Consider the following 20370-nt stretch of genomic DNA (forward strand, 5'->3'; position numbering starts at 1 on the left):
GAATACACTGCTACTTCTTGAGGACATTTCAGTCACTACCTGTGCAGCACTCTAGCCTGAACTTACTGTTTACTCACTCCCTTTCCTGGCCTGGCCTGTCTTGCCCTCATCTGGCCCCCAGTTGGTTCTTCAGTGTATGGGAGTTGGGGGGGGGGCTTTGACTTTCTTGGCTTCGGTCATCCTGTGTATCATCACTTAGCCCCTCACACTCACTGCCATGTGTACCTGGCTATGCGGTGTGCTTCCCAGCCAAGTGGTAAGGATTGGGGTAGGGTCCTCTGCATGAAGATGGGATTAAAATAGCACTACCTCTGGAGTGAGAAGTAGCTTGCAGCAGCAAAGAGGGAGGAAGGGGCTGGGGAGGTGGCTAACAGTAGTATGAACAGCTGACCTTGGCTTCTCTGTGGAATATTGGTAATGATGGTGGTATTTTGTTATTGAGAAATTAAGAATTAGCAAACTCACAAAGTAGAAGAGCAAAGTGGGGCTCTTGCAGGTGAAATTGCCATTATATTTGCCCAGATACATATTTAACAAGTATGAACTGTCTCAGGTGGGGCTCATCCTTCCCACAGTAGCTTCAATCTTCACCATATCCTGTTGCACGTAGATACTTACACTTAGTAAACACTTAGATAGTTTTTTGCTTTTGCTACCTGCTTGATCCTGCAGGGAATTTAAGATTGCAGGCTCTGCAACAGAGCATTGTAACATCTATGTTCTGCTAGTTTATTCTTAGGTCATGCAATTAGAGCTTTGGTGATTAATGGAAAAGAAAGTCCCTTATTTTCTTGGCAGGACTCCTAGCCCCTAGAGATGTCTGTGTGACCAGAACTCCCTTTGGAAGGCTGTATTTCTGTCTAAGGCACTAAAACTAGTCCTTTCTACAATGTGCGCCTTTCAAGGTGGGCTTACTCATTAGTAAATTAAAACTAAGCAACAGAAAGCCCTGAAAGTGTCTGTTCCCGCGCCCACGGCTGCGCTCGCCCACCCACAGTGCTTTATATTCTCTTTGACATGCTTTTCCTGGTGATGTGAGAGCTACGGACGTTCTGCAGCAGCTTATACACAGCACTGATATGTTTCCTTCTTTCTTCTTTTCTCATTTGTTTCCAAGAAGGAAAGAAGGGAGGGAAGGAGGAGAAGGAGAAGAAGGAAGGAGAAAAGGGGAAAGGAAGGAAGAGGGAGGAAGGGTTTCATCTATTTCCAGGGAGGCAGAGAAGGAATGTTGAGGGGAAGGAAGGGAAAGGACAGGAAGGGAGCAGGGAAGAGGAATGAAGGGGAAGAAAGGGAAGATTCATTTGCTTCTAGAAAGAAAGGAAAGGAAAAAGAAAATCCATTTGCTTCTTTATCCTGAGATGTAAATTTTACCTTCTGTATATATTGCATTGCCAGTTCCGCCGCCCCCCCCAAAAAAGAAGGCTTAAATATACTAATTTGGTTAAAATGTTCTTCCTAAGAACTTTACTTGGTGGCTTGGAGCTATATGGGCTCGGGCTGCTTGAGGATAAGTAATGTAAGAGACCCAGAATCATATCCTTGGCAGAAATGTGGCTGTGCCTATTGCTTAAAGAATTATCACATGTGATTTAAAAGCTTGGCTCATGGTGGGCAGACAGGGTGAAGGTGGATGTTCAGCTCACATTCCCACATCTGTGCACTATTGTGAGAGTGCCTCCATACCAGAGCTGCGTCTACTGCGCGCTGCTTAGGGCTGGTAGGCCTCAGGGAAGGCGTGTTCCCTGGGATTATGCCCTACCACCCTCCCAGCAACAGGGGTCAGCAGAAACAGAAAAGCGGGACATGAACAGGCAGGGTCACATGCAGACTTTGTATGAGAGCAAGTCTTAAAGTGGGGAGGTTCATTTGGTTTTGTTAGCTGTGACGTTCGAGTTTCCCATATATTACCTCTAAAAATGAGAAACATAGCTGAGAGGGCATCTTACTTTTTTGTTTTTGTTTTTTGAGGTGGGGTCTCACTCTATCCCAGGCTGACCTGAAATTCACTGTGTAGTCTCAGGGTGGCCTTGAACTCACAGTGATCCTTCCACCTGTGCCTCCCGAGTGCTGGGATTAAAGGCATGTGCTACCACGCCTGGTGCATCTTACTTTTTGATACACAACCGATACTGTTTTAGCATCTGTCATAGAATATGTTTATGATTATCCATGTATGTGTACATATGTGTATATATTCAGAAACCTGTTGTACACAGGAGTAAGCATATCCCTGCTAGCACATGTTGTATGTAACATGTCAGCAGCAGAAAGCAGCCACAATCACAGTTCACTGCAGAATACTGACTCAGAGTTTTAGATTTTATGAATCAGAAACACAGAAAATAAAAGAAATTTAGAAATCCAGTAGAGATTGTCAACATGTTTTGCGGAATTATTTTTTAATTTAAATTTTAGAAAGATATGCATAAAGTTTGCCATAGTTTCAAAATACTCAATAGTTTTTTTTAGTATACAGTTTTTTTAAAAAATAAATGAAATACTTTAATTAATTTATTTAACTATGAGAGACAGAGTGGGACAGAGATAGATAGTAAGAATGGGCACGCCAGGGCCTCTAGCCACTGCAGACAACTACAGACACATGCACTACCATGTGCATCTGGCTTACATGGGACCTGGAAAATTGAACCTGGGTCCTTAGATTACACAGGCATGTGCCTTAACTGCTAAGCCATCTCTCCAGCCCCCAGTATACAGTTTTACAGCATTAGGCATATTCACTAGCCAAGCAAACCTTATAAGAAAGGGAATAAGACAGCCATATCTCATCACTTCATAAAAGAAAGATGTTTTAGCACCAAAAGAGAAATAAAAAGATTTTTTTTCAAGGTAGGGTCTCAATCTAGCTTAAGCTGAACTGGAATTTACTAAGTAGTCTCAGGGTGGCCTTGAACTCATGGTGATTCTCCTACCTCTGCCTCCTGAGTGCTGGGATTAAAGGTGTGTGCCACCACACCCAGCCAAAAATAATTGTTTAATAAAAATAATTTTTAGGTGTAGAAATTCCTTCCTCATTTGTGATAGAATAATGTAGAGAAAAACACCTGTCCATGCAAATAGAATACTGAAGAGCAAAATGTAGTAAGGAGTTTTGTATCACTATTTCCCAGCTTTAAAAAACACTATTTTCCCCCCCATCTTTTCTCTAGTCATTCCTACACAAAGGGCTAGAACACGAGCTCTTCATTACCAGTTCATGGCCAATTATGTCAGTTACTTTCTCACTGCTGGGATGAAACACCCAACCAGAAGCAGCTTATGGAAGGAAAGGATTTATAGTTCCAAGGGGAAGTTATTTCTTATATATGGAATCCTATTGAACACAGGTTTCTGAAACAATTTGTGTGTTTATATAACCTTACTTTAAAAAACTTCTCCATGTATATACTTGCAGATTTGTTGTACATTATTCTTTTTTAAAAAAATATTTATTTATTTGAGAGATAAAGAAGGGGAAAGAGAGAGAATGGGTGCACCAGGGCCTCTAGCCATCACAAATGTACTCCAGATGCATGCACCATCTCGTGCATCTGGGGAATTGAACCTTAACCGCTGTTGGCTTTGCTAGTCAGCACCTTAACTGCTAAGTCATCTCTCCAGTCCCCTACATTTTTTTTTGTGACTGTACCCTGTTATGTTCTTATGTCCTATTGATGGACTTTTGCATGGTTTCTAGGTTTTTGCTAATATAGACAGCACTGCAGTACATCCTTAAGAACCTCACTGAGCACAGAGGTGTAACCCTCTAGGGAACTTAACTGGGAATAAAGTGTCTAGATCAAAAGTGAAATGGCATCTTCATCACAAAACCTAACTGGCACATTAACCTAACTAGCTATTTGCTATAGCTTGTCTGGTTAATGGGGACTAGAAATGATAATACTGTGGCCAATCCTTAATAAATTTGGTTTTCTGAACCAAATTGATAGTCACTGATTATTCAATTTAAGGTTTAGCTCAGAGAAGCAGTCCTCTGGCAGGGTATGTGAAGTGACTGTATCTTTGGACATGGTGCAGAGGCCCGATGGGGGAGGCCAGCCCTTTAGTGAGTTTCCTGTGATGGAGAAAATGTCTCCAGACTTGGTCTGGGATGCAGATGGTGCTGGGTGTTGCTGTGTCTCGGGCTCAGGTAAAGATGTCTGTTTTGGTCCAAGAAAATTCCATGGAATAAAATTTGGCCGGTCTATCAGCTGCCCTCTTGGGAGTGGTGTGCAGTTGCCATGTGTGAGATGAGATGAGCTGTTTCTTCCCACTATCTAATCTGTGATTTCTTTGAACTTCTGGGGGATACCTTTAGAAGTATGTCCAGGTTCTGTCAGGGCTGGACATCAGAGCATGTCCCCTGGCTGGCAGGAAGTTGGAAGAGGCTCCAGTGGCCAGCGGTTCACATGTGACCATTACCCAAGTTGAAGTTGAAGACTGAGATGATGTTCCGTGTGTTTAGCACACTTTATTTCAGTCTTCTCTGCTTCCTTCAGCAACAGTGGAGTGTTTTCAACACTGTTCAGAAAATAGTCAGTGGGAAGACAACTTGATGAGAAAAGCTATAGATCAGTCAAAGGGAACTGTAACAAGCTAGAACCCTTTGTCACAGCAGAAGATGCCTGTTGTTTGTTCTTCCTCGCATCCCACGTGCTGGGGCGGGAAGAAGTTGGAGCAGCATTTCACATGTGGCTAATCTGTGTTAAGGATTTGTGTGCTGGGTGTGTAGTTGGGATCTGTGAGCTGTTGTGATATGCCAGACATCCGACAAGTCTTCCCAGTGGTTTCCACCTGGGAAGTTCTGACATGCTGGAAACAGGCACATGTTCACAACTGTTAAACATTTTCTTTTTGAACCAGCTGTCAAAGCTTGAGAAACAGCAGCAGAGGAAGGAAAAGACCAGAGCCAAGGGGCCTTCTGAATCAAGCAAAGAGCGAAACACTCCCCGGAAAGAAGACCGCAGTGCCAGCAGTGGGGCCGAGGGTGACGTGTCTTCAGAGCGCGAGCCATAGGGGCAGGAAGCCGAGGCTCAGGTAGGAGTTCCTCACCTGCACAGCTTTGTCCCCACACTTGTTGGGCGAGCAGTAGTGAATCGAGGTGAGAATGGCTGCTAAGGGAGAACTCATTTTATAGAATTTGTCCTTAGATGTGCTGCTGCCTTCTAAGGTGAGAAGAGTGCTGTCAGTAAGTCTGCAATGTGTTCCAGAGTACACACAGGCTGAGAAGTTCATCCACTGGGCACGTGATGTGTGTGTATCCCTCCTGCCCACCTATGCCAGCCACAATACTTGTCACTGTGAACATTTGCAACGCACCCCATGTGCCTGGTCCTGACTATGTCCACTCTGTTGCCAGGCCCCATTCCTGGTCTTGCTCCCACCGTCTTGCCTCCCTGTTGCCAGCCTTGTTCTCGGACACTTCACGGGGGTCCACAGTCCTCTGCACAGCCTGCTGTCCTCACTGCCTGCCTGCATTCTACATTACCCCACACAGCATTGCCCTTTCTTGTGGTTTTTTTTTTTTTTTGAGACAGAGTGTCTGTATGTAGCCTTGAACTCACTTTGTGGATGAGTCTACCCTCAAATTCACAAGAGTCCTCCTGACTATCTTCTGAGCACTGAGAGTGCAGGCAGGTATCATTTACTTTCCTGAACTGATGGTTTGCTCATCACCATTTCCCCAGAACTGTGTTGGAGTTCACCTCCCAGAGACCTCTGATAGCCTTCAGCTCCATTTTTCCCCTCAGCATATATCACAGCCTCTAGTTTGATGGGCATTGAACCAAATACTAGAAGTATAGCTATAGGACCTTAGGTCCTGAGCTCCAGGAGTTCTCACATTCAGGGAGAAGCACAGAAACAGTTATGCCACAGCATGGTGCATTGTGGTTGGGATATACACATGATATGCATTCAGGCAGAATCTGGAGCAAGATACTGAAGGCCACATAGAACTGGGGAGATGGAAGGCAAGGGCAGGAACTAAAAGAAGAGAAAATGTGTACTCGTCAGCTATCTGTCACTATAACAAAATACCTGAAACAGCCAATTTATAAAGGGAAAATGTTAATTTTGGCTCATAGGTTTGGAAGTTTGAGCCAATGATTGATTGAATCTGGTATTTTGGACCTAAGACAAGGCCACACCATGGTGGGAGCACGTTGTGAAGCAAAAATGCTCACCTAATGGCTGGGAAGCAAAAACTAGGGAAGGGGGAGAAAAGCATGGGATTTCCCAACCTTCTTCATGAGCTCATCCCAGTGACCAGAAGACCTCCCACTAGGCCCCACCTCTGAAAAATCCCATGGCCTCTCAGTAGTGCCATTGTGGGGGCCATGACTGTGGAAGTCTCACTACAGCAGGGTGTGAGCATTCTGGTGAGGAGTGTTGGAACCGAGGGAGTGAAGACTGGCTGAGGGGTTGACTTCAGGTAGGCAGGGACGGAGCTTCTGCGACATGACAGAACTGCACGCCTGCAACACTCAGGGAGGCGAGCTTTATCCTGATGTGACTGGGAAGCTCCTAAAGCCTGTACAACATAACTGGCATCATTTAGTGCAGTCTTTAAAATTTTTTTTTTTTTTTTTTTTTTGCTTTTTTTTTTTTTCAAGGTAGGGTCTTGCTCTAACCCAGTGTGGTGGTTTGATTCAGGTGTCCTCCATAAACTTAGGTGTTCTGAATGCTAGGTTCCCCAGCTGATAGAGATTTGGGAATTAATGCTCCTGGAGGGAATGTATTGTTGGGGGCAGGCTTATGGGTATTATATCCAGTTTCCCTATGCCAATGTTTGGCACACTGCCCTGTTGGTATTGTCCACCTTATGTTGGCCAGGGGGTGATGTCCACCCTCTGCTCATGCCATCGTTTTCCCTTGCCATCATGGAGCTTCCCTTTGAGCCTGGAAACCAAAATAAACCCCTTTTTCCCACAAGCTGCTCTTGGTTGGGTGATCTCCACCAGCAGTACTGAACCTGACTGCACCAGTAAAGTGGTACCAAGAAGTGGGATTACTCTAGACACCTGACTGTGTGGCTTTGGCCTTTTGGAACTGACTTTCAAGAGGAATGTGGAAGGATTTGAAACCTTGGCCTAAGAGATGCCTTGAAGTGCTGTTAGTACAGCTTGATGGACTATTCTGGTCAGAGTTGAAAGACCTGAATGTAGTAAGAACTATGGACTGTGAGGTTTGGCTTATGAGGGTGAGAAAGAGCTTTGCCTGGACTGGGCTAGCCGTTTGTGTGGGAAGCTTGCTTATGCCTGGGTCCTGAGAAGTTGCACAGGGTTGCTTTGCATAGAAATGAACTGGTGTGAGGAGAGGGATATGGCATAGAAAAACAGAAAAATCTTTGGGTGAATTGCTGCCCGTTTGGCTGCAATTGAGAGATTACAACCATTGAGACTGGGACAGCTGACCTGCACTGGGGCAACAGGAAGAATGTAAACTCTTTTGAAGGGGCCTGAGTGCTCAAGGAGTGTTCTGTTCTTCAAAGTCTGTTTTATTCCCTCCTGGATTAACAAATTGGCACCCTACCTGGTATTGTGGAGTATAAGAAATGCAGGAAAGAGAGGGTCACTGAGTTTGCAACATGGTCTTGTGTTTTGGAAATGGCCATGGGCAGTGTGAGGCAGGTTTGCTGGATGCCTGCATGGAGACCCAATGGAGCCATGAGGATGAACCATGGATTACAGTGGAGATCCAGTAGAGATGCCAGGACCATGAGATGGCTGCTAAGGAAAGCTGCCGGCCAGATGAAGTTTTCCAGAACTGTGAGTAGCCTAGCTGGAGGGGTAGAATTGGAACTCCAGAGACTTGTTTCTGGTTAGAATTATCGGACTTGGAGATTTGTCACTGGCTAGAGTTGTTGGACTTGAAGCTACAGAGTTTGATGTTTGCCCTACTTGTTTTAAATCTTGTATTGGCTGAATGTGTCTTTGCTATGCCCGATGCCATCTTTTTCAGTGTGAATGTTTGTTCTGTGCTGTTATGGGATTTTTGAGGTTATCTTTTGGTATTGTGGCCCAGTTAAAATATCTTGGACTATGGGGATGTATGAACATCATTGGAATTGATAAAAAAAAAAAACTATGGGGACTTTTAAAGTTGGATGAATGCATTGCATTTTACATCATATGGAGTTATAAATTTATGGGGGCCAGAGGTGTAATGTGGTGGTTTGATTCAGGTGTCCCCCATAAACTTAGGTGTTCTGAATGCTAGGTTCCCCAGCTGATGGAGATTTGAGAATTAATGCCTCCTGGAGTGAGTGTATTGTTGGGGGTGGGCTTATGGGTGTTATAGCCAGTTTCCCCTTGCCAGTGTTTGGCATACTCCCCTGTTGGTATTGTCCACCTTATGTTGGCCAGGGGGTGATGTCCACCCTTTGCTCATGCCATCATTTTCCCCTGCCATTGTGGAGTTCCCCTCGAGCCTGTAAGCCAAAATAAACCTCTTTTTCCCAGAAGCTTCTCTTGGTTAGGTGATTTCTACCCGCAGTGTGAACTGAACTGCAGCACCCAGGCTGACCTGGAATTCACTGTTTCTCAAAGTGGCCTTGAACTTATGGCAATCCCCCTGCCTCTGTCTCCTGAGTTCTGGGATTAAAGGTATGCAGCACCATACCCAGCCCCTGGCACAGTCTTTTAAAAGTCTTTTAGGGCTGGAGAGATGGCTTAGCGGTTAAGCGCTTGCCTGTGAAGCCTAAGGACCCCGGTTCGAGGCTCGGTTCCCCAGGTCCCACGTTAGCCAGATGCACAAGGGGGCGCATGCGTCTGGAGTTCGTTTGCAGAGGCTGGAAGCCCTGGCGCGTCCATTCTCTCTCTCTCCCTCTATTTGTCTTTCTCTCTGTGTCTGTCGCTCTCAAATAAATAAATAAATAATTTTTTTAAAAAAAGTCTTTTAAAAAGTGTTCTGTATTTACTGGAAGACAGCTTTAGAATGGAATGGGTGTTCTTAGTGGAGACAAGTACTGTTTTTGTATAAGGTAGCCACTTCACAGATACACTGACCTGTTTCTTTAGGCCTTAGAAATATTTCAAAATAACATTTTGCTGAGAGTTTTGCATTATCTAAAGAAGTAGATTCACAAAATTTACATCTAAAGTATGTTGGAAGATCTAAAAATATGTTTTTTTTCTTTTAAGAGCGACAATTTCTGAATTTATTGTAAGTCCATAATGTAATCTTTGTAAGTTTTTCTCAACAGATATGTTTTACTGTAATCTGTCACCGATGTAAGTTGATTTTGGTAAACTAAGTGCTTTTACATTTGAAGTCAATGTCATAAAGCCTGTGAGTGGTCCTCAATGTTGTCGACTCTCAAGCAACTACTAGAATAGGTTATGGCATCTAGAATTAGAGCGCCTTGTATTGTGTGCTTTTAAAGCGCCCTGGAGTTTTAAAACTGAAACGTAAGTAAGACATTATCTTGTCAATAGATGTGACATTCTCTGTCTGTCAGTGTGTGTGCCTGGTCTATAGGACAATTGCAGTGTGAGCCTTCAAGTCAGTTCTATGCACAGCCATTCACCAACCACTGCTGGTGTGGTTCCCTGGGGCCACCCTGATGTGCTCCGACGTGAGCTCACGCTGACCAGACAGGCTGCAAGGACAGACGTACCTCTGTCACCAGGGTCACGTAGAGATGAGCGCATGGGGATCCGTGTTTGCTGTAAAACTGCTCAGTACTGTAAAGCTTCTGTGGCTGTGTGTTTAACTCTCAAACTTACAGAATATATTAAAGTCAAAACAACAAAACAAAAGTGTTCTGGAAGAAAATAGGCTACTTAGGAGATAATTTAGAAATCTGCAGAAGAAACGGTGTGTTAGAGAAGAGGGGCGGGATTGGAAGACAAAGGAAATAGAATTGTTTTATCTTGGTGACTAATCAGTATGGAGGAGGAAATGTCTCAGTGATGTAGGATGGGGTGATAGGTGTGATGATACCCATTTGTGGTGTGTTCTATTTAAGGCACCCATTGCCACTCAACGGTGACATTCTTGTCTTTTGAGTCTGTGGGTTTGGAGCTAAGTCATGAATACACATTTTGGAACTGTCTACTGGTCAAATCAGGTCCACAAACAGGTTTATTGTAGAGACTAACTGCAAGAGGAGCAGTCACTTGTAAGGAGGCTCTTTGCCTTCTCTGTCTCTTCTGAAAGGGACTGTCTATGAGATGGTCTTTAGAAGCACATGGTCCAGAATTGAGACATGTTAGTAATACTTGGGTACATTGGTACCTGCTCCCAACAGATAAGGCTGGGCCTTTGGCTTGCTGACAGTTTTGGGGGTCTGTGAATGAATCCTGCTGTCTCTTGATTTCCCATCACTGAGTTTCCGTACAGTGAATCTATGGGGATATGTCAGCACTACGGTGACTGGTTGTGGCTTACTTAATCACACACATATCAGGGGCAAGTGAAGTATGACTCAGAGGGAAAGCCACATGACACTGGGCCTCTTTGGTTATAGCCACTAACTCACCTCTTTCTTATTTTGATGCTTAGGTCTAATTGGTTTTTATTCATGACTTGAAAAATGCCCTATGGGTTTGGGAGAATCTTCCAAAAATATGGTATTTGGTAATCATGAGTATTGCATTAACATTTATATGACACATATTATATAAAGCTTCCATTCCCACCCCTTTCAAGACTTGATGATTGCTTTCTCCTGCCAGTGGTCAGCTGTATTACACAATTATTTCTGGGGTTACTGATTTATTATCTGTCCAGAACTCCTTAATCCAGTAGAGGGAGGTGTGCTACATGACGGAAGTGCACACAGGGCAGTGGGTTGGGGTGGGGGAGCTCATGGAGGGGAAGCTTTGCTTGGCAGAAGGCAGAAAACAACAGTTCTCAGGTTGGGGTGGGGTGCTCTGTGGGAGGAGCAGAGGGTCAGATGGAGGTGGAGCCAGAGACCACATTCATGTTCAAGTAAAAAAGACAGTAAGAAAGAGGGTTAGGCCTCAGATCTGCTAGGCTAACTGAGTAGGCATTAACTCAGAGGCTCATCCAGGTTTTACTTCCATCCTGCTGGTTGTCACTGAGCAAAGTTATGCCACTTCTGCTACCCGGGTGTTCCTTACAAGAATATGACTCACCTCCTGCACTGCTGTGAGATGTGAGCAGGTGGAAGTCATGATGCCAGAACCCGGGCAGCAGCCTGTGCAGGAAGGAGATGCTGCCCTGAAGTCCATGTTCCTGTGCAGTGTTATCCCAACCGTCCCCAGCCCAAGAGACACACTCCACTGTGCTGTCCCCTGAGGAAGGACACAGGGATCTGCATCTCTTGGGCACATTTATGGTGGGGAGTGCTCAACTTAGTTCAAAAGCAGGCATCTGCTCCTCAGGCTGGGAGAGCTGCCCACTCTTTTGGCTCTTGTGTATTGTTGAAGAGTATAAATAATGTTCTTTTCTCCAGAGGTATAGGACTTCAGTCACAAGTCTAAAACAAATTGAATGTTTAAGCTCCTGTGACAAACTCAATGAATGGAAACAGAAACACCCACCTCCTAGCACACAGACGAGCATATGCCTGTGTGTGCTCAGGGTAAAATGTACCTTTCATCTTCCAGTAAGCAGCCCAGCTGATCAGCCTAAGTACATGTGTGTGCAAATGTGTGTATACTTGGGTAAAATGTACCTTTCTTCTCAGCAAGAAGTACAGTTTATCAACCCAAGTCTACATAGAGCACATGTGTGCTCAGGGTAAAACAAACCTTGGGGCTTTGTTTAGAAAACAGTTTGAAAAGTTCTTATGCTGCCAGATAAATTTACTCTGGATTGTACTAGCAATCTTCCAAAAAGTTATACAAACATCTTATTTTTTGACCAGTATTTAAAAAAATCTTTGTCTCACCTATCTAGGGATATAGATTCTATTGTTAATTTAAATATATATATTTTTTATTTATTTGACAGAGAAACAGGGGGAGAGAGAGAGAGAGGGCAGGTGGGCAGGTGGGTATGCCAGGGGCTCCAGTCACTGCAAATGAACTCCAGACACGTGTGCCCCCTTGTACATCTGGCTAACATGGGTCCTAGGGAATCGAACCTAGATCCTTTGGCTTTGCAGGCAAATACCTTAGCCAGTAAGCCATCCCTCCATCCCTCTATTGTTGATTTTAAAAAATGTGTTTGTGTGTATGATGTGTATGTGTGCTCACACACATGCATGTGTGCCTGCATGTGCCACAGCACAAGTGTGGAGGTCAAAGCACAGCCACAGAGTGTATCTCTTCTCTTTTTCCACCTTCTTTTAAGACAAAGTCTCTTTCTCTCTCTTGTGTTTTAGAGTATATATTTTTTAGAGTTTTAAAAATTATTTTTTGAGATAGAAAGAGGCAGGGGGGGGGAGAGAGGGAATGGGCATGCCAGGGCCTCCAGCCACTGCAAAAACTCCAGATGCATATACCACCTTGTACATCTGGATTATGTGGGTGCTGGGGAATTGAACCTGGGTCTTTTGGCTTTGGAGATCCTTAACTGCTATGCCATCTCTCCAGCCCAAAGTCTCTCTCTTTAATAAATATTTATTTGTGTGCATGTACATGTGTATAAGGGGTACATCTTCTCCTTGACTTTCTTTGAGGCAGGATCTCTTGCTATGGCAAACCAGTTACCAGACTGAAAAGGAACCTCAGACTAGCTTTCCTGAATTTGGGATTCTCCTGGCTCTGTCTCTCATTGTCATAGGCACATTGGGAATCATGGATGCATGAGCCACTTTGCATCACATGGATGGTGGGAAATTGAATTTGGGCCTACAGGCTTTGGAGGTATGGAAAGCACCTTTAATCCCTGAGCCATCTCCCCCAGCCCCCTCTGGTTGTTTTTGCCATTGCTGCTTCCTGATTCTGTTGACTCTGTCTCAGATTGCCATAGGATTACAGACATGTGCTCCACTTTGTGTCTGGTTTTACATGGATATTGAGGAGGATAGAATTTGGGCCACCAGGCTTGTTAGCAAGTGACTTTAACTGTTGAACCATTTCTCCCACCCAAATTCAACACAAAACAGAACAATTTGAAAGCCTCTTTTTGTTTCACATTTCATCTGAAAATAATTGGTATATCATGTAGCCACTGGGCAGCCTTGGGGAAGTTCTGCTCTGTATGTTGAACAAAAGCAAACCACCTGTGGGCAGAAGACAGGAAAGCAGCAGATGTCACAGAATATCTAGGAGAATGTGTCCACAGAAAGGAAAAGCAAGCAAGAGGCTGCTTTCATACCTCCAGGTTTAGGGAGGGAAAGTTCTTTTGGACTCAAAGGTACCTCATTCTTTAAAGTTGATAGAAGTTTTTAAAGTATGTCTTTATATTTTTTAGAGTGGTACAGATTGAGTAGCATAGAACCTGAGGTAAATTGCCAGAGAGGGAGCCCAGCAGTGAGAGAAACCAGTTCAGAGGAAGTTGCTTGGAAAAGATCCGGCAGGTTCATTCCAGCGTGCTGCCGTTATGGACCTAGGAGGAGTGAGGGCAGGAGAATGAAGGGCGTTGATGCAGAGGAAGCCTTTGGCGGGCAGAAGTCAAATCCACAGCTCTCCCTCTGGGGGGTAATTGGTGGAGGGAAGCCAGAGGCCACGCCCATGTTCGAGTAGAAAGGACCGCAAGACCCCAAGACATGGCTAGGCCTTTACAGGACTAGAGTTGTGCTCTCCGGTGCTGGTCACTGTGCGTGGGGCAGGTGTGCATCAGGTCTCATCTGCCCTGGGAGGGATCCAGAAGTGAGCTGCGTGTTGGGCTGACCGTGGGTCCTGGTAAAGGGAATGAGAGTATCCTAGCCCAGAGGCTGTGACAGGCAGGTTTGTCAGGTGACATCAGCTCCTCACAGTACTAGCTGTTCTGTCCAGGTCTTAGCAGTGCCACCATGGCTTCCTGGGTGGGATGTTCAGGGGCCTGTAACGCTAGTGATAGCAGAGGGGTGGCCAAGTCAGCTGGGATGACGGGTAGCTCTGGCCTCTGGGTGACTGAGAAACCAAACCTTGAGTGTCTCACCTCCCCTCAGTGCTGATACCAGCTTCTGTCCACAGAGGCTGCTGAGGACCAAGGGCAGTGTTAACACCAAGGCGAGACAGAAGTTCCTGGGATCTCCTTAGTCGCTCTTCAGGGGCTGGTATCTATTTAAATTGGTCCATGAACAGGTAGAGGCCATGTTTCTTTGCATGGTTAGTGTAGTACTGTTTGGGTTTAGGACTATGCACCCAAGAAAGGCATTCTTTCCTGATAGTTTAATGTAGGCATCATGTTGTGATTCCAGTCAGGAGTGTAGCAACAGAGCCTGGAAGGGAGGACCTTTTTGAGCCTCTGAGATACCCAGTCAGCTGATGATCATGAGGGTCTGGGGGCTCCCACCTCTGAGATGGGTACCCAGTCACCTGATTTCCATGGGCCCCCACCTCTGAGGATTTAGCCACATTCCTAGATTTGAAACCCAGAAGGGTACCAGAACTAAAGGGTGGCTATTATCTCAGCCATCCACAACATCACCCCCCAATATTCCAGATAAGCTTGACAGCTGTACTAAGAATGACAGGCAGGTGACCTTGGCATTTACTTTGCTAGACAGAAGAACAGCAGCCTGTCTTCAGAAAGGAGCAACAATTTTCATTTGCTTTTCTTTAAAGACAGAAAGGGCCCTGGGGAGCCCCACTGGCCCCGAGGGGAACACTCTGGAGTTTCCAAAGCTTCAGAGGAAAGAAAAGGCACAAGAGGATGGAGTGAGAAACTATGATTTTAGTTCATTATTCTCTGAAAAGAAATCAAAACACTTCGTGGTTCAGAGGATATTCTTAGGACTTGGACATTTCTCTATCATATTGCAGATGCTCCCCACTTTATCAAATGGACAAGAAAATGCTACAATTAACTTCTGGCTCTGTCCTCAGTCTCATTCCTTCAGGCTTACCAACTCTCCAAGAGGATTTTCTGTGAGGCTGCAACTCAATTATTTCTTTATTAATAGCCTGCATTAGGACAACTTGGGCTAGAAAACTCTTGATCTGTGCTTTGTTTACAGATTGCTGCTCCAGGTGTTCCCTCTTGCCTTGGGAATTTACTTAGCTGTTGTAATTAAGGTGTGACAGGAACCTCCTGACCAGCACCCCACATTTCTGTCCTCAAGTGTCAGCACCTTGAAACCAAACATGGGAAGTATTTTGGAAGTGGCCATTGGTTTGCTTTTTCTACTTGACCTTTGTCAGAATAGTAAGATGTGGCTGTCCTGGCTGAGTGAATGACTTCCTAATAAGCAAAGACAGACAGACAGACAGACACAGAGAGAGAGAGAGAGAGAGAGAGAGAGAGAGAGAGAGAGAGAGGGAGGGAGGGAGGTCTTTTATGTTCAAAGGGCACTTGCTGGCTTTCTATTTTCTGCCCTGTATGCAGGAGGTTCTGTTTCCTTCCCAGGGCTTCTCTTTGTTTCTCTGTGTCCACATTCAGACTCTTTTCACCAAGCCATGTGCTGGTTCTCATGGTACGAAACTAGCTGGGCCTCTAAAGTGGCACTTTCATTCTCTCTTTAACTTAAAAGGTTTTTTAGTGGTTGCTCTAGAGTTTACAACACACATTTTTAGCTTCTCTAAGTCCACCTTTAAATAGCACCACCGCAGGGACCTTAGAATGACACCATCTTCCCCGTGGCATTGCTGTCATTCATCTCACTTTACACTTTTTGTAATCACTGACTCATTGTTTACAGTGCTTCCTGGAGTGATTATTTTAAAGATGAATTAACGTTAAGAAAAGGTTATGTTTTGCCTTCATTTCTCCACTTTTCCTTTCATACTGTGATTCCAGGGTTTTTATTTGTTGTTGTTGTTTTTTGGTTTTTTTTTGATTTTGGTTTTTCAAGGTAGGGTCTCACTCTAGCTTAGGCTGACCTGGAATTCATTATATAGTCTCAGGGTAGCCTTGAACTCACGGCGATCCTCCTACCTCTGCCTCCCGAGTGCTGGGATTAAAGGCGTGCGCCACCACGCCCAGCTGATTCCAGGTTTCGTCTCACATCATCTCCCTTCTGCCTGAGGAACTTCTTTTCATATTTCTTGCTGCATATATTTGAGGAAATCTATTTTTCCTTTGTATTTTTATAACATTACAAATATTGGTATGAATATACACATATGTGGAGGCCAGATGGCAATACAAGGTGTCTGCTCCACCTTCTTTGAGACAGGGCCTCTTACCACTGCAAACAAATGTCAGACTAGCTGGTTCAGAAACTAGATTCTCCTGACTTTGCCTCCCATTGTCCTCAGTATACTTTGGATCACAGATGTATGTGACACTCCATATCTGGCTCTACCTGGGTGCTAGGGCCTTAAACTTGGGCTTTGGAGGCAAATGCCTTTAACTATTGAACCACCTCCCCAACTAGCTTTTCCGTTCAAAGGGTAATTTTGCTGGTACAGAATTTTGATTTGTATTTTTTTTTCACTATTTAAATATTTCATTCCTCTATTTTTTTCTATCTTATTGATTTTTAAATATAGTCTTCAGTTTAATTGACATAATAATTATACATCTGTATGGCATATAGTACAATACAGTTCTGTGTGGTCATATCAGGTATCTGACACCAAAGACATGTGTCTTCTTGCTTGCTTGCTTTTTGCTTATTTTTGGTTGAGAACATTCAAAATTCAAAATCCTCTGTACTAGTTATCTGAAACATTCTATTGGATGTTGTCACCATTGAACATTAATAGTCATTCTTATCCAGTTGTATACCTACACTTACTAACATTAACCCTAAACCTATTTATCTTGCCCTCCCCCATAGCCTTCTTAGGCTCTAGTCAGCACACAGCTGTTTTCTACTTTAATTTTTTTTTTTTTTTACTTATTTTAGGGAGAGAGAATATGAATGGGATCTCTTGCTGCTGCAAATAAACTTCTGACACATGCATCAGCTTGTGTGTCTGGCTTTATGTGGGTATTGGGGAATTGAACTTGAGCTGGCAGGCTTTACAAGCAAATGCCTTTAACCACTGAGGTATTTCTCAAGCCCCACTTTAAAAATATTTATTTATTTGCATGTATAATTGTAGGTATCATTGTAAATGAATGTCAAATGCTTGTGCCACTTTTTGTGTCTGGCTTATATGGGTGGCTTGGGAATTGGTCCCAGATTGGGTGGCTTAAAAAAATATTTTTTATTTATTTTCAAGGGGCCTGGGGAGAATGAGATGAGTATGGGTATGCCAGGCCCTCCAGCCACTGCAAATGAGCTCCAGATGCATGCGCCCCTGTGTGTATCTGGCATATGTACTAGGAAATTGAACTCAGGTCATTAGGTTTGGCAGGCGAGAGCCTTCACTGCTGAGCCATTCCTCTAGCCCTTGGGTGGCTTGTTAAGCATGTATCTTAAATTGCTAAGCCATCTTGCCTGTCCTTCTTCTCTTCATCTTTGAGATCAACATTTTTTTCTTTTTCTTTTTTCCCTCCAACCCCTTTCTTTGTCCCATCTCCCAAGGGCCAGTGGGAATTTTCACAATATTAATTCTTCCCATCTGGGAACATGGGATAGCTTTCCTTTTTTAGAAGGGTATATGTGCCCCCTTCAATCTTCAGTTTCTTTCATCAGTGTGTCACAATTTTCCATATAGAATCATTAATTTCCTTCAGTTCAATTTATTTCTATATTTATTGTTTGTAGCTATTGTGGAAGGATTGCATTTTTGCTTTTTTTTTTTAAATGAGAAATCCCTTGAACCCTCATCCTTTTCCCTGTATACGTACTGTGGGGTTTCTCAATCCTACCCCTCTACCAAATTTTTCTCTTTGTTTTTTTGGTTTTTTTTTCAGTTTAAATATGATATTCCTGAGTAAGATTTCCCCTTGGTGTCCTCTGAGCTTTCTGGACCTGTGATTTACTGTCTATCATCAAATTTGGAAAATTCTTGGCCATTATTATATCAAATACTTACTTTTTCCCCCTTTCAGTATGCTAATTATGTATATGTTACACCTTTTGCAATTCTGGTATAGTTCTTAGATGGTGAATTCTTTTTCTCATGTTGTTTTTCTCTTTGCATTTTGGTTTAGTAAGTTTTTAGTGACCTATTATGGTGGTTTGAGTCAGGTGTCCCCCCAAAATTAGGTATTCTGAATGGTAGTCTCCCCAGCTGCAGGCAATTGGAAATGAAAGCCTCTTGGAGGCAGTGTATTGTTGGGGCAGGCTTATGGGTATATGGGTATTATAGCCAGTTCCCCTTCCAGTGTTTGGCACACTTTCCTGTTGCTATTGTCCACCTTATGTTGGCCAGGGGGTGATGTCCACTCTCTGCTCATGCCATCGTTTTCCCCTGCTATCATGGAGCTTCTCCTCAAGTCTGTAATCCAAAATAAACCCCTTATTTTCCCACAAGCTGCTCTTGGTTGGGTGATTTCTAGCAGCAGTGTGAACCTGATTGCAACACCTATCTTCAAGCCCACTGATTTCTTACTTCAGTTGTGTTCAGTTTATTTTTGAGCTTATTTATCTAAGTCACTTTTTATTTGCTATTGTGCTTTTTTATGATTTTCTTGTTTGGAATGCCTGTTTCTATGCTTACATTGCCAATGTGTTCTTGCATGGTGTTTACTTTTTTCAGTATAGACCTTAATATTAATAATGCTCATTTCAGATCTCTTTCTGATATTCCAAATCTGTGTCATATCTGAGTTTGATTCTGATAATAGCTTTGAGTTTGCCAAGCTTCTTGAATCTATAGTGCATATTATTTGGGAAATTTTAAACATCTTTAAATTTTTTATTTTACATATAACAGGTTATACTCTTTTATCCCCTTATCCCTACTCTCATTGTCCTGTAGGCTCTCCTCTGTAGGGTTATGGTATTCGCTATGGGGTCATGAAGGTCTCAGTCAGTCCCTGTGGGATAGTGGGGGGACTGTGCCTCAGGGTATTCCTACTCACTCTGTGTCTCTTACAATCTTTTGCCCCTTATTCTGCAATTAAACATCTTTTAAAGTTTTTTTTTGTTTTGTTTTGTTTTTTTACTTTTTCTCTCTTTTACCTACAGGAAGGCCCTTTCCCAAACTATGAGTTTCACACAATGCTGATTTGTTCTACGGCAATCTGTCTGCTTTCTTGCCAATAGCGCAGTCAGCCATATTATGTTTCTTTACTAGTAGCATGTTGTATTTTCTCCATGACAGGCTGCTACTGAAGTTGCTTTGTTTATTAGAAAATAAGTTGCCAAGTAGCTGGCCGTAATTAGTGATTCCATCTCTGAAGTACTCTGCTGAGTTTACAGAGAAGTTTACAGAGTGTGCCAGCTTATCTAGTAACCACTAGTTAGCTACGTGTGAATATTTAAACACAAATGAACTAAAGTTGTTGGCAGTTAGTTGGCTGGAGTCCTTTTGTTTTACCTGGGTAGAAATTATAGGTAGGCATGACATTCTTTCAGAGCTGGCTTTTCTAAGCTGTAGGCACCTGACAGTAGCAAGTGGCATCAGCAGGTAGCTGGGAGCAGCAGCATAGAGAGCGCCAGTGGTTGCAGGGACCCTTAAGCCTGTAGTGGCAAGTACCATAGTTCTTATGTGGGCAATGGTACTGGAACTGTTAGCTCTATAGCAACACATGCTTATGCTGTTGGGTAGACATGGGAAGTTGGGATTTCCTGGCCCTTGACAGTGGCTAGATTTTTAGCTTCCAGGCCTTGGTATTGGAATTTCCCAGATTTTGACATCAGCTAGCATTACAGCTTCCAGGCCCACGGTATCAAGACTTCCCAGACCTTGACAGCAGCTGGTGATAAAGCTCCTAGGCTTAGACTGCCTGAAGCCCTTGGCCTGCAAGGCCTGGCAGTTCTCTTCCACTGAGCACAGCCTGTACCCATCTGTCTTTCTTCAGTCTCAGCTCCCTGCCTTCTTTCATCTTCTCTTTACTTCTGCAGTTCCTCCGGTTCCTGTCCTGGCTGCCTTCCAAGACTTCTTAGCTGCCTGTCTTTCTGATGGCTGCTGTCATGGCCTCTGCTGCTGAGGCAGCAGCTATGGTCAGTTTTGCTGCTGCTGCCATTCTGTTGCTCTGGTTGCCTCCCCTGCAGCTCCTCCTTTACAGCTCCCAGTAACTCTTGCTCCTGCTGCTATGCCGCCACTCTTGTGGTTCTACTGCCACCTCAGCCACAGCTGTTCCCACCATTCTGCTGTCCCAGCTGCTGTCGTTTTCATGTCACCAATTTAGTCTGGCTGGCTGACTGACAGTACTTTACTCAGAGTGACCAGGATCCATGTGACCTTTTATTCCTATCAACATTTGTTTTATGAAGTTGGGAGCCTCAACATTTGGGGCATAGATGTTTACAGGGTTAAATCTTGATGAACTGTTCCCTTTATTAATGTGTAGTTAACTTCTTTGTCT

At 43.9% G+C, this 20370-nt stretch overlaps 1 protein-coding gene across 1 annotated transcript in view; it reads left to right on the forward strand.

The window, feature by feature from the left end:
• Dtd1 (D-aminoacyl-tRNA deacylase 1) overlaps positions 1 to 20370 on the forward strand; it is a 257126-nt gene that overhangs the window by 215253 nt on the left and 21503 nt on the right. Inside the window, exon 5 of the mRNA XM_045156932.1 lies at positions 4864 to 5037. Coding sequence (XP_045012867.1) covers positions 4864 to 5016 — 153 coding nt within the window. The 3' untranslated portion in view covers positions 5017 to 5037. The remainder of the gene's footprint in view (positions 1 to 4863; positions 5038 to 20370) is intronic.

This window comes from Jaculus jaculus, chromosome 8 (assembly GCF_020740685.1).
Source record: "Jaculus jaculus isolate mJacJac1 chromosome 8, mJacJac1.mat.Y.cur, whole genome shotgun sequence".
Lineage (NCBI taxonomy): Eukaryota > Metazoa > Chordata > Mammalia > Rodentia > Dipodidae > Jaculus > Jaculus jaculus.